The sequence below is a fragment of the Pituophis catenifer genome, unplaced genomic scaffold (genome assembly GCF_029215685.1).
Source record: "Pituophis catenifer annectens isolate HBS135680 unplaced genomic scaffold, rPitCat1.0.hap2 SCAF_4, whole genome shotgun sequence".
NCBI lineage: Eukaryota > Metazoa > Chordata > Lepidosauria > Squamata > Colubridae > Pituophis > Pituophis catenifer.
In genome coordinates this window covers 53046132-53058790 of record NW_027256884.1, presented here as the reverse complement: position 1 = coordinate 53058790, position 12659 = coordinate 53046132, and the positions used below count along the sequence as shown (strand labels likewise).

General features: G+C 37.9%; 1 protein-coding gene across 1 annotated transcript in view; it reads left to right on the top strand.

The window, feature by feature from the left end:
• The window catches only part of MAP7D2 (MAP7 domain containing 2), a 129599-nt gene that overhangs the window by 70209 nt on the left and 46731 nt on the right, over positions 1-12659 (top strand). Inside the window, exon 8 of the mRNA XM_070943244.1 lies at positions 4111-4343. Within this exon, the coding sequence (XP_070799345.1) occupies positions 4111-4343 (233 nt within the window). The remainder of the gene's footprint in view (positions 1-4110; positions 4344-12659) is intronic.

The following is a 12659-nucleotide window of genomic DNA, read 5'->3' as shown; positions in this document are numbered from 1 at the left end:
TTCTGGAATAATATCAAAACCCAATTGGAACAAATAACAGCCCAAAAAGTACCACTAAGACAGGAAACATATTTATTAGGCATATTTACAAGTAATTACGACAGAGAAACAATATACTTGATCACACATATTTTGACTGCCTCAAGAATCACTTATGCACAAAATTGGAAATTGGAAGAAGTCCCAACACAAGATAGAATAATATCTAAAGTCATGGAATGTGCTGAGATGGACAGACTCACCAAGGAAATTCAAGGAAAGGAAGAATCTGACTACTACCTGGTTTGGCAAAGGTGGTATCAATGGTTAGAGGGGAAAAACAAAACCAAAAAAGGATCCTAAAAGAGTAAAACAAAATTCTGTACCAAATAAGATATAACAACCCCTAATTAAAGATTAAAAAATAATATCGTTATATAAGGCGAGAGGAAGGAATATATATTGAGGAATTTAGGTTATTGATGTCGGATAAAATCAGACACTACATTTAGATGTCATTTATGTTATTAATGTCGTATTTGTCACATTTGTATGTGTATGTGTTTTTTGTGTGTTTATATATGTAATAAAAAGAAAAAAAAAAGAAAAAAAGAAAATGACCTATTCAGTACCAAGATTGCATGAATTAGCTGTCAAATTCTTTAGATTTCCTGCCCTATTTTTTTCTTCAATATAATCTTAAAACAAACTATGTAAACAGATGAATAATTTATGTATATTCTACTTTTGATCTATATAAAAGCGAAAGACCACTCATGCATCATCACAAAATCTCCAGAACCATAAAGCCTTCAAACTTGAAATTTGCCACGTATGTTCCTCTTGGCTTCTAGGTGCTCACTAAGAAAGAAGTTTTTGAAATGACCATCAGAGCATTAGTATTTCCAGTATTATTATTAACATGGTCTGATGCTAAGGAGTTTTATTCCCCCTCCTCATCTGAAAAGAAATATGTTCCAAATACAAAACACAAGCAGAGGAGTTTCAGTTTTACTTTCATAGCAACAAGCAGGGGATAGGATAGGGGAGGCTTCTGTGGGGCAAGGCTGAGGGAGAGAAGGGGATAGGATAGGGGAGGCTTCTGTGGGGCAAGGCCGAGGGAGAAGGAGGATAAGATAGGGGAGGCTTCTGAGGGGAAAGGCTGAGGAAGAGAAGGGGATAGGATAGGGGAGGCTTCTGTGGGGTGAGGCTAAGGGAGAGAAGGGGATAGGATCAGTGGTGGAATTCAGATTTTTTTACTACTGGTTCTGTGGGTGTGGCTTGGTGGGCGTGGCAGGGGAACGATACTACAAAATCTCTATTCCCACCCCACTCGGGGGCCAGCCAGAGGTAGTATTTGCCAGTTCTCTGAACTACTCAAAATTTCCGCTACCGGTTCTCCGGAACCTGTCAAAACCTGCTGAATTTCACCCCTGGATAGATAGGAGAGGCTTCTGTGGGGCAAGCCTGAGGGATAGAAGGAGATAGGGGAGGGGAGGGTTCTGTGGGGCAAGGCAGAGGGAGAGAAGGGGATAGGATACGGGAGGCTTCTGTGGGGCAAGCCTGAGGGAGATAAGGGGAGAGGAGAGGCCAATCGTAACTACTCATTAATTTTCAAGCTGTCGATTTATCAAGCCTGATCACATAGTTTTGTAGCGGAGCATGGGTATTCAGCTAGTATATAAATACCAAGGAATGCTACTTCATTCATAAATAGCTTTGATAAGAGATGTTTTGAATAAATTTTAAACAGATTGCTTCATCCCCACATCTTTATATATTATCCTCTCTCTCTTCTCCTTCTCCTCTCTGTTTCCACACATACACATATACATGCATGCATGCATACATACATACATACATACATAGAAGCACATTTATAAAAGCTATGTTATATGTCTTTCTTTCATGGTGACCATCCAGTTTTGGTCGCTACGATGTAAAAAAGATGTTGAGACTCTAGAAAGAATGCAGAGAAGAGCAACAAAGATGATTAGGGGACTGGAGGCTAAAACATATAAAGAACGGTTGCTGGAACTGGGTATGTCTAGTCTGATGAAAAGAAGGATTAGGCATGACATGATAGCAGTGTTCCAATATCTCAGGGGCTACCACAAAGAAGAGGGAGTCAAGCAGGGGTGGGTTCTACTTACCTCTACTACCAGTTCACAATGGGAGCACGCATGCATGCGCAGAAGCTTCTGGCATGCATAGATCGTCTGATGATGTCTGGCCAGGTGGGCGGAGCCTCCCACCGCCTTTACTATGGTTCGCAAAAACTGGACTGAACCGGGAGCAACCCACCACTGGAGTCAAGCTATTCTCCAAAGCACCTGAGGGTAGGACAAGAAGCAATGGGTGGAAACTAATCAAGGAGAGAAGCAACTTAGAACTAAGGAGAAATTTCCTAACAGAACAATTAATCAGTGGAACAACTTGCCTCTAGAAGTTGTAAATGTTCCAACACTGGAAGTTTTTAAGAAGAGATGGGATAACCATTTTTCTGAAGTGGTATAGGGTTTCCTGCCTAAGCAGGGGGTTAGACTAGAGGACCTTCCAACAATGTTATTTTATTCTATTCTATTCTATTCTATTCTATTCTATTCTATTCTATTCTATTCTATTCTATTCTATTCTATTTTTCCATATTAAAACAAAAAAATGGCTCTGCTATCGATAAATGATAGATGACAAACATGACTGTGTGTGTTTGTGTGTATGTATTTATTTAATATTAGAGCTGAGTCTTGTTTTATATATTAATAGAAAAATACCAATACACTTCTAAAACTAGTTTACAGGGTTAATCCAATAATTCATCTTGTGGCTCATTTTGGATTTAAATGGTTGCCACTTATCAGCCCTGTTTCCAGTTAAAGTTAGATGTCTAGTACTTTCAATATATTCAGCAATGTTTTCACCTGAAATAACTAATTATCAGGCTGTATCCCCACACAAATTACATTTAAAGGAATTTTATAACTATATGGATATAAACCCCAAAATTGTATATCTGTCACAAATTCAATGTTTATCTCTTTAGATTATTGCTTTTGTTAATGATGTTAATTGTCATGGTATAGCTACTGTATTTTTCAGAGTATAAGACGCACCGGAGTGTAAGACGCACCTACCTTTTTTGGTGAGGAAAAGAAGAAAAAGAAATCTCCCTCTGCCTCTGCCTCTGCCTCTGAGTAATTTTGCCTCGATGCAGCAAACAGCCTGCTTTATTTTCATTTTCGTTTTCAGTATAGCTTGATTAGCACAAGGAAAAGAAAATCTGCTCCAGCAATTTACCTCTTTGCAGCAAGCAGCAGAGCCCTGAGCAAAACAGCTGAGGGAAAATCAGCTGAGAGTCGGGAAACTGATCCAATCAACTTGTGCTAATTAGGCTGTGCTGAAGCTGAAAGGAGCTGTTTTTTCTTGCTGTTTGCTTGCAAGGAGGTAACTGCTGCGAGGCAGAGGCCAAAGGGTGGGGGCCAGTGGGTGGGCGGGGCTACATTCAGTGTATAAGACGCACCTAAATTTTCACCCCCTTTTAAGGGGGGGAAAAGGTGCATCTTATACTCCGAAAAATACAGTAACTTGTTTCATAACATTGTGCCGGTAATATTGTTTTATTTATGAGCTGGGGTGGCACAGTGGTTAGAGTGCTGTACTGCTGTACTGCAGGCTACTTCTGCTGACTGCCAGCTGCCTGCAGTTTGGCAATTCAGATTTCACCAGGCTCAAGGTTGACTCAGCCTTCCATCCTTCTGAGGTGGGTAAAATGAGGGACCAGATTGTTGGGGGCAATATGCTGACTCTGTAAACTGCTTAGAGAGTGCTATAAAGCACTGTAAAGCAGTGTATAAGTCTAAGTGCTATTGCTGCTAAATGCTATCTGTTCTTAAGTGAATTGTTGTTCAATCCATTTTATATAAACTGACTGCATCTATTCTGTATTGTCTTTTTGTAAAAAAGAAAAAATACAAAATCAACTCAATTCTATCTTCCCTTGTGTTATTTTTTTGCTTAATGTTTCATTCATAGCCTAATATAAAAGACTGAGAAAAACAGCCAAGGCTATGATTAATTACTATTGTCTTGATTTATAAGGCAAAACTGAATTATTTGAAATCTATATTTTAGGTCAGTCTCAAAGACTTATCCACAGTCTCCCAAAACTAATAAAGCATATCCAGCTTCTGTGAAAAATCGTACAACTTCAAACTTGAACCAAGAAACTCCTAAAAAAAGAACAGCAAAAGTTAAAGACAGCCAGCGGGAGAATATTAGTCAAAGAACTCAAGCATCACCAGCTGAAGCTGTAAATCAGTCTAGTGCCGAAAAATATTCTATAGGAAAAATTGAAAATACTGAAGGTAGATTCTCATTTACTTGCCTTTGCTTCTTCTTTTTTATATATGTTTTTATTTTATTTTATAACATACAAAAATTCCAATTTTAATTGAACAATGTGTTGTCTGAGTACAAATCATTTTAAGAAATAATAGTCAAAAGTATTTACAACAGTATTCATTGCATTAGTATCAGTTATAATAGTATTAATAATAATAATAATAATAACAATAATAACAATAATAATAACAATAATATTTGTTTAACCAATTTAACATACCTTCCTTATATCACTGGTCCTTCCATATATTTCCCTGTTTCTAGCTCCTGTTTTTGTCAGCTAACCATTGATAAAATAAGTCCCAAGTCAAAAAATATTCAGTTTCTTTCTTTTCCTTAATTATAAGTGTTAGCCTATCCATTTCTGCACATTCTAGTATTTTTTTAATCACCTTTTCATCTGTTGGGATCTCTTCACTTTTCCATTGTTGTGCAAATACTATTCTAGCTGCAGTCAGTACATGTAAAATCAAATATACATTCCCTTTATTATATTTGTCCCGTAAAATGCCCAACAAAAATGTCTCTAGTTTCAAAACAATATGCTGTTTTATCATTTTTTCCAACCATGTATGTATTTTTGTCCAATATTTTTTCTCTTTTTTGCATGTCCACCACATATGATAGTACGAACCAGGTGTCTGCTTTACAAATTTATCCTTAAACATCTTTGCTAACCTTGAAGGCAGAAAGTGCCATTTATGAAACATTTTATAAAGATTTTCTTTGTATACAGTAGACATTGTTAATTTATAGTTTCTATCCCATAATTTCTGCCATTGATCTAACTCAATTGAATAGCCAAAATGTTTAGCCCATACTACCATTATCTCTTTTACTTGTTCATCTTTCATCTTAATACTTAACAAATAGTTATATGTTTTCTGTATTAATTTTTCATCTCTCCCTATTAATATCTGATCTAATTATGTTACTTCTCTATATAAATCATACATTTTAACATCCTTCTCATATCTAGATTGTATCTGTAAATATGACCACCATGTTATCTCAGACCCTAGGTCACTCAGTTCCTGCTTAGTTTTAAGTTCCCCTTTTTCATTTAAAATATCTTTATATCTGGTAACATTTTCTATATCAATAACATTTGGATAAATCAGTGCCTCCATTGTGGAGAGCCACACATTATTTTCAAATAATGTTGTTCTTTAATTTTCTTCCATACTAATAATAATACATTCCTAATATAGTGTCTTTGGAAAAAGCTATGTATTTTGTTTTTTCCATACCATAAAAAAGCCAACCTAGTTTGAGATCATGTCCCTCTGAGGTCAATAGTCTTTTGTTCCTCAAACTAATCCATTCCTTCACCCAAGTAAGTATCAAGGCCTGGTAATACAATTCCCAATCTGGTAGCCCAAAACCACCTCTATTTTTAGAGTCCTGCAACATTTTCAAACTTATCCTTGCTTTTTTCCCTTGCCAAATATATTTTAATATTGTTTTATTTAATTCTTCAAAGTATTTTCCCCCAGTTTTATTGGTATTGTTTGAAATAAATATAGTAATCTTAGCAAGATATTCATTTTTATAGTAGCTATTCTTCCCATCAATGACAATTGCAGATTTTTCCACTTCTCCAAATCTGTTTTCATTTGTTACGCCAGTTTATAATAATTGTCTTCTTTAATTGTTACACACTTTGCTGTTAGTTGAATTCCTAAATATTTAACTTTCTTAACTATCTGTATATCTATTTTTCTCAGTAGTTCTTTTTTCTGTGTGTCTGTAATATTTTTAGCTATTATTTTGTTTTTTTGTTTATTTATTTTCAGTCCTGAAACTTCACCATATTCTTTTATTTTCCTTATTAATTTAAGTCCATTTTCTTGTGGGTCTTCCAAGATAAAAACCAAATCATCTCCATATGCCTGTAATTTATATTGTTCTGTTTTTATTTCCATACCTTTAATTTCTATATCTTGTATAATATTTCTATTTAACACTTCCAATGTCAATATAAATAGTATAGGAGATAGTAGACATCCTTGTCTTGTGCCTTTTTTATATTAAAATTCTCTGTCGTATCTCCATTTACCATCACCTTTGCCGTTTGTTTATGGTATATTGCCTTTATCATGTTAATAAATCTCTCACCAAAGTCCATACATTTTAGTTGTAAAAGCATAAATTGCCAGTTTATGTTGTCAAATGCTTTCTGCGCATCTAAGAAAATAAACACCATTTGTTTTTCAGGATGTGCTTCATAATATTCCAATGTATTTAAAATCATTGTCATATTGTTTTTAATCTGTCTCTTAGGCAAAAAACCACTTTGGTCTAGATGTATAAATTTATTTAAAAACTTTTTTAATTTAATTCTCTGCTATTATTGAAGCGTGTATTTTATAATCAGCATTCAGTAAAGATATATAATTTTTTATCTGCATTAAATCTGAGTCTTCTTTCAGAATAAGGGTAGTGTTTGCTTCCATCCATGAATTTGGTACCTTCACATCAATACTTCATTATAAACTTCCAACATTGATGGACCTAGAGTATCTTGTAAATATTTATAAAATTCTGCCAGTAGCCCATCTGGTCCTGGTGTTTTATTGCTTTTTTGTCTCTTAATCACTTCTGACAATTCCATCATTGATATTCATTCATTTAACATAGCTTTCACTGTATCTGGTACTTTAGGTAATTCCACTTTTTCCAAATATTGTTTAATTTTCTCTTCTGAAGCTTTCTCTTGCTCATACAGCTTTTCATCTATGGCACTTTACTTTTACTTTATAGATTAGCCCTTGGGCCATATCAAAGTGCAGAGTTCCAGACACAAATTATTACTAAAATCTGATAAAAACAATTTAAAATGGAATTGGATAAAATACAATTTAAAATGAAATTGGAATAAAATACAGTTTAAAATGATAGCTTTGATTAGCCTATAGGCCATATCAAAGCACAAGGTGCAAACATATATCGCCAATAAAATCTTATATAAACGATTTAAAACAAGAGTAGGGTAAAATACAATAGTTATAGGATAAAATACAATATAATTTAATACATAAATATATAAAATAGAATAAAATGACATAAAATTATATTTCGGTGTCACCCTTACAATCTACCCCGATCAGTCCCACATATGCAGATCTCAACCGAATCATTTTGTTTAAGTACTGTGCTGTGTTAAATGTTATTTTCAGGTTCTGGTCGCACATAAAGTAAGTTGTTTTGATATGGGGATCCCCATGGGTCATTCGTTTGGTATATGGACCAAGGTACCTGTCTCTCGCCCCTTATACAAGCAACAGTCAAATAGGATGTGAGCCAGGTTACAGCTTTTCATAATAGTCTTGAATTATTATTTTTTTTATCCTCATTTTGGTAATATATCTCATCTACCAATCTATGTGTCAGTTTCTTCTCTTTCTCTGTTTTCAGTTTATATGCCAACCATCTTCCTGGTTTGTTTGTTTGTTTGTTTGTTTGTCTGTTTGTTTATTAAACGTGTACAAGATAGCAGGTAAAAGTATAAACATAAACAAAGGAAGTAAGTACAGATAAATCCGGGCAGTAGAACAGGGACGGTAGGCACGCTGGTGCGCTTATGCACGCCCCCTTTATGGACCTCTTAGGAATGGGGTGAGATCCACGGTAGACAGTTTGAGGTTGAAGCTGTGAGGGTTTGTGGCTGTAACAGTGGAGTCAGTTAGAGCATTCCAGGCCTTGACCACTCTTATGCTGAAGTCGTATTTTCTGCAATAAAGTTTGGAGCGATTTACCTTGAGTTTATATCAATTGTTTGCCCATGTATTATTGTGATTTATTTATTTGTTTATATTTATATACCGCCCTTCTCCCGAAGGACTCGGGGCAGTGAACAGCCAACAGATAAAACACAAGAAATACAAAATTTAAAAACAGTATTAAAATCCATTAATCTGGCCCACAATTATAAACACCCCTATATTAAAACCCATAATTAACAATTTAAAAATTAAACAATTTTAAAAAGTTAGGCCTGCCCGGCTTGCTGGAATAAAAACATCTTTAGGGAGCGGCGAAAGGTGCGAAGATCCGGGATCCGCCGTATCCCCTGGGGCAGCTCATTCCAGAGGGTAGGTGCCCCCACAGAGAAGGCTCTCCCCCTGGGGGCCGCCAGTCGACATTGTTTGACCGACGGCATCCTGAGGAGCCCCTCTCTGTGGGAGCGTACTGGTCGGTGGGAGGCTATTGGTGGCAAAAGGCGGTCTCGTAAATACCTAGGTCCTAAGCCATGGAGCGCTCTAAAGGTGGTAATCAATACCTTGAAGCACACCCGGAAGACCACCAGGAGCCAGTGCAGCTCATGCAGGAGAGGTGTTACATGGGAGCGCCGAGTCATCCCCATAACCACCAGTCGCCCCCATAACCACCCGCGCGGCCGCATTCTGGACCAGCTGGAGCCTCCGGGTGCTCCTCAAGGGGAGCCCCATGTAGAGAGCATTACAGTAGTCCAGGCGGGAAGCTGAAGAAGTCATTGACAGGTAAGATGTTGTAGTAGATAATTTTGTGTACTATGCTTAGATCGAACTGCAGGCAGCACAGTTCCAGATTGTCCAAGCCCAGAATTTCAAGTCTGGTGGCATAAGGGATTCTACTGTAAGTAGAGAAGTGGAGTACTCTTCTCGTGAAATACCTCTGGACCCGTTCAATTGTGTTAATGTCCAATATACAGTGTGGATTCCAGGTGGATGAGGTGTATTCAAGAATTGGTCTAGCAAAGGTTTTGTATGCACTAGTTAGCAGTACAATGTTACCAGAAAAGAAGCTTTGCAAGATTAGGTTAACAATTCTTAATTCCTTTTTGACAATGCTGTTACAGTGAGCTCTGGGGCTTAGATCATTTGAGATGAGTACTCCTAGATCCTTGACAAAGTCTACGAGACATCTCATCTACGAGATCGTTTTCGCCCAACTTGTATTTGGTGTTCTGATTTTTTTTGCCAATATGCAGGACAGAGCATTTATTAGTTGAGATTTGGAGTTGCCAAATGCACAACCATTCTGACACATAATTAATGTCGCTTTGTAGGCCAGCAGCATTGTCAGTAGTGTTAAATAATTTTATGTCATCAGCGAAGGGGACCCAGCTGCTTTTAATATGATCACATAGGTCATTGATGTAAAGCAGAAAGAGTGTGGGTCCTAAAATGCTGCCTTGGAGGACACCGTTGTTAACAGGTGCCAGATTTGATTGAGTCCTCCCTATTTTAACTATTTGTTGCCTGTTGGACAGAAACATGGCAATCCACTTGTGCAGGGATCTGGAGATGCCATAAGAACTTAATTTCAACAGTAGTTTGCCATGCACCACTGAATCAAAGGCTTTACAGAAGTCTATGTAAATTGCATCTATTGCTTTACCCTGGTCAAGATGTGTGGTCCAAATATTTCTACAGTGTAGGAGTTGCAGATTACACGACAATTTTTTTCTAAAACCAAGCTGCTTGTTAGATAGCAGGTTATTTGTCTAAGTGGAGGGTGATGGATTGGTTTATGATTGATTCCATAACTTTACAGGTGACGCAACACAGTGAGATTGGTCTGTAATTATCTACTAGACTAGAGTCTCCCTTTTTAAAGGTTGGTATAATTGTTGCTAATGACCATAGGTTGGGCAATGAGCTGGTTCTGAAGGATACCTCCAGATTGTGCATAGAGGTTCAGCTAGGTCAGTGGCAAGCTTTTTCAAAAAGTAGGCACATAATCCATCAGGGCCAGTAGATAGAAATGACTTTAGGTTATGTATTGCCGTTTCAACATTATCTACTGTAAAATCAATATGTAGTAGATCGTTACAATTTGTTATGGTACGACTAGGAAATGGGGCAGCAGCCATTGCTGTTGACAAAGACTGAACTGAAGAATGTATTGAAGAGGTTGGTTTTAGCAGCTTCATCATTACAGTCTTCCCCGTTAGGCCCTTTTAGGGGTGGGATAGTTTTCGAGTCTTTAAGTTTGGCATTTATGATAGAAGGCTCGGGAGGAGTTCGAGTTTGGCAGCTCTTCCTACTGTTTGCAATGGTGATTGGTACATTCTGCCTTTATCTGGCGGCATAAGGCTTTGTAGCGGTTTTAAAGTTGGCTACATAGCCAATTTTGTTTTCTCGCCAAAGAGATTTTTTCTTGGATTGTAACTTTCTTATTGTTATGGGTATTTATTTATTTATTTATTTGGTCTTTGGGGGTTATTTTAGGCATGTATAGATTAATGACTAGATTGACTTCAAGCAAAAAGGTGTTATAATGGTCTCCTGCAGTTATACAATGTGAACAGAAGGTGCCAATCAAGAGATGCGAGGTTGGCAGCTATGAGATCATAGTTGTCTTTTTTAAAGTTATAGTTTGGAGTCCCATCCTCTTTGCAAGGGCATAAATTGAGACAAAAACCAATCATGCTGTGATCTCTGTTGGAAAAAGGTTCTTTAACTTGTAGGCCATAAATTGAGTTTAAGCTATTGCAGAAGATGAGATCTAAGCAGTTGTTGAGCCTAGCATTGTTCATTACCAGCTGCTCCAGCCCCAAAGTCGTAACAGCATTGTACAGGGTTGCATGTATAGGTTCAGTTGTAGATTCATTTAGGGTGCAATTAATAAGTGGCAAATTGAGGTCACCAAGAAAGATAAGGGGGTATGGGCAGGAAGCTACCCATGTTAGTAGTGCAGTTAGCTTGTTCGTATGACTAAGGTCATAATTAGGGGCTCTATAACATAGTTTGTTTGTTTGTTTGTTTTTTAAATTAGATTTATATGCCGCCCTTCTCCAGAGACTCAGGGCGGCTCACAATGCGTTAAGCAATAGCCTTCATACTTTTGTATATTTTATACAAAGTCAGCTTATTGCCCCCACAACTGGGTCCTCAATTTACCTACCTGAGAAAGGATGGAAGGCTGAGTCAACCTTGAGCCTGGGGAGATTCGAACATGCAATAATTGCAGACAGCTGAATGTTAATAACAGGCTTTTAGTCTGTTGAGCTATCCAGGCTCATAGTAAGAAACAAACTGTGGTATTTAGGGACAGTTCTCAGACAATGGTCTCAGGAAGATCAAGCTCCTGTGTAACATCTTTTTCAGACCTAGGGACTTTTTATAGAAGATAGCAACACCACCCCCTCTACGATTATCATGGTCAGACCAGAAAACATGACAGTCACATAGTAATAATGGAGTCTGGAAAGGATACATTCAGCCACGTCTCGCAGACAAAAATAAGGTCGAATAGAGCCGCACTTAGAAGCAGGAGGAATTCGGGCATTTTGTTTGCAAGGCTTCTTGCATTAAGTAGTTTGCATTTTAGGCCATAGGGGTGGACCTGGTGGAAGTTGGGGGCATGCATGCCTAGTTTTGGTTGATTGTGAGGGGCAGTTTTTGGGACGCAGGCCACTGATCTTGCGTTTGATACAGTCAGCGCGGTAGTCTATCTACTGGTCAATCTCTCCTTAGTCCTGGCATCTTTTGAGCTCCAAGCGGAGCTCGCGGGCACGTTGCAGTATGGACAGGTCAGGACACGAACGAAGTTTCCTATGGTTTGTGCAGCTTTTGACGAATAAGTTTATTGTGGAAATGAATTTGCATTTGCTGTTTTCGCTCTTGCAAACGACTCTGCAGAAGCATAGGGCCAATGAGCTATCACTGTTCTTGAACTCGGGGCCATCGCGGGAAACATCAATGATTTTTTGTGAGTGATGGTTGATGCCTGGAAGTTGTTGATGATGTCACGAACATTTGTGATGTCGGATTCGTTGGTGTCATCCAGTCCAAATAAGATAGCATTGGGATGCTCCTCTTCGCATTCAATCGCGTCTTTGACAAGGATGGAGCTGTTACTAGCAGGATTAGTGATTTCCTGCGGCTTGGGTTGTTGAGCTGTGTCATGATTCCTGGATACTGGTGCTTCACTTCTCCGCTTTTTGTCCTTTTCTTCAAGGGATGCTCGACCTGCTTCCAAAATGTCCACCCGTTCAAGCAAAACAATGAATTTGTCAAGTCTGGACTTGCAGGATGGGCAGAATATTGGAAATGCAAATTGGGAGGTTTTTAGTGATGTTGATTGAAGAAACTGGACTACACCTTTAGTTAACCCCAGACACTTGTAGTGGGCATATGAGTCACATAGGGAGCACTTCATACTCCCTACATACATTTTGTAATGAGGTTTCTTCTTTCCTATTTTCTTTGAAAAAAAAGAGCATTGCCAAACTCGAACGAGATGGGAATGAGAAGGAGGCAGGCAGGGAAGGTGGGAAGGAAGATGAGAAG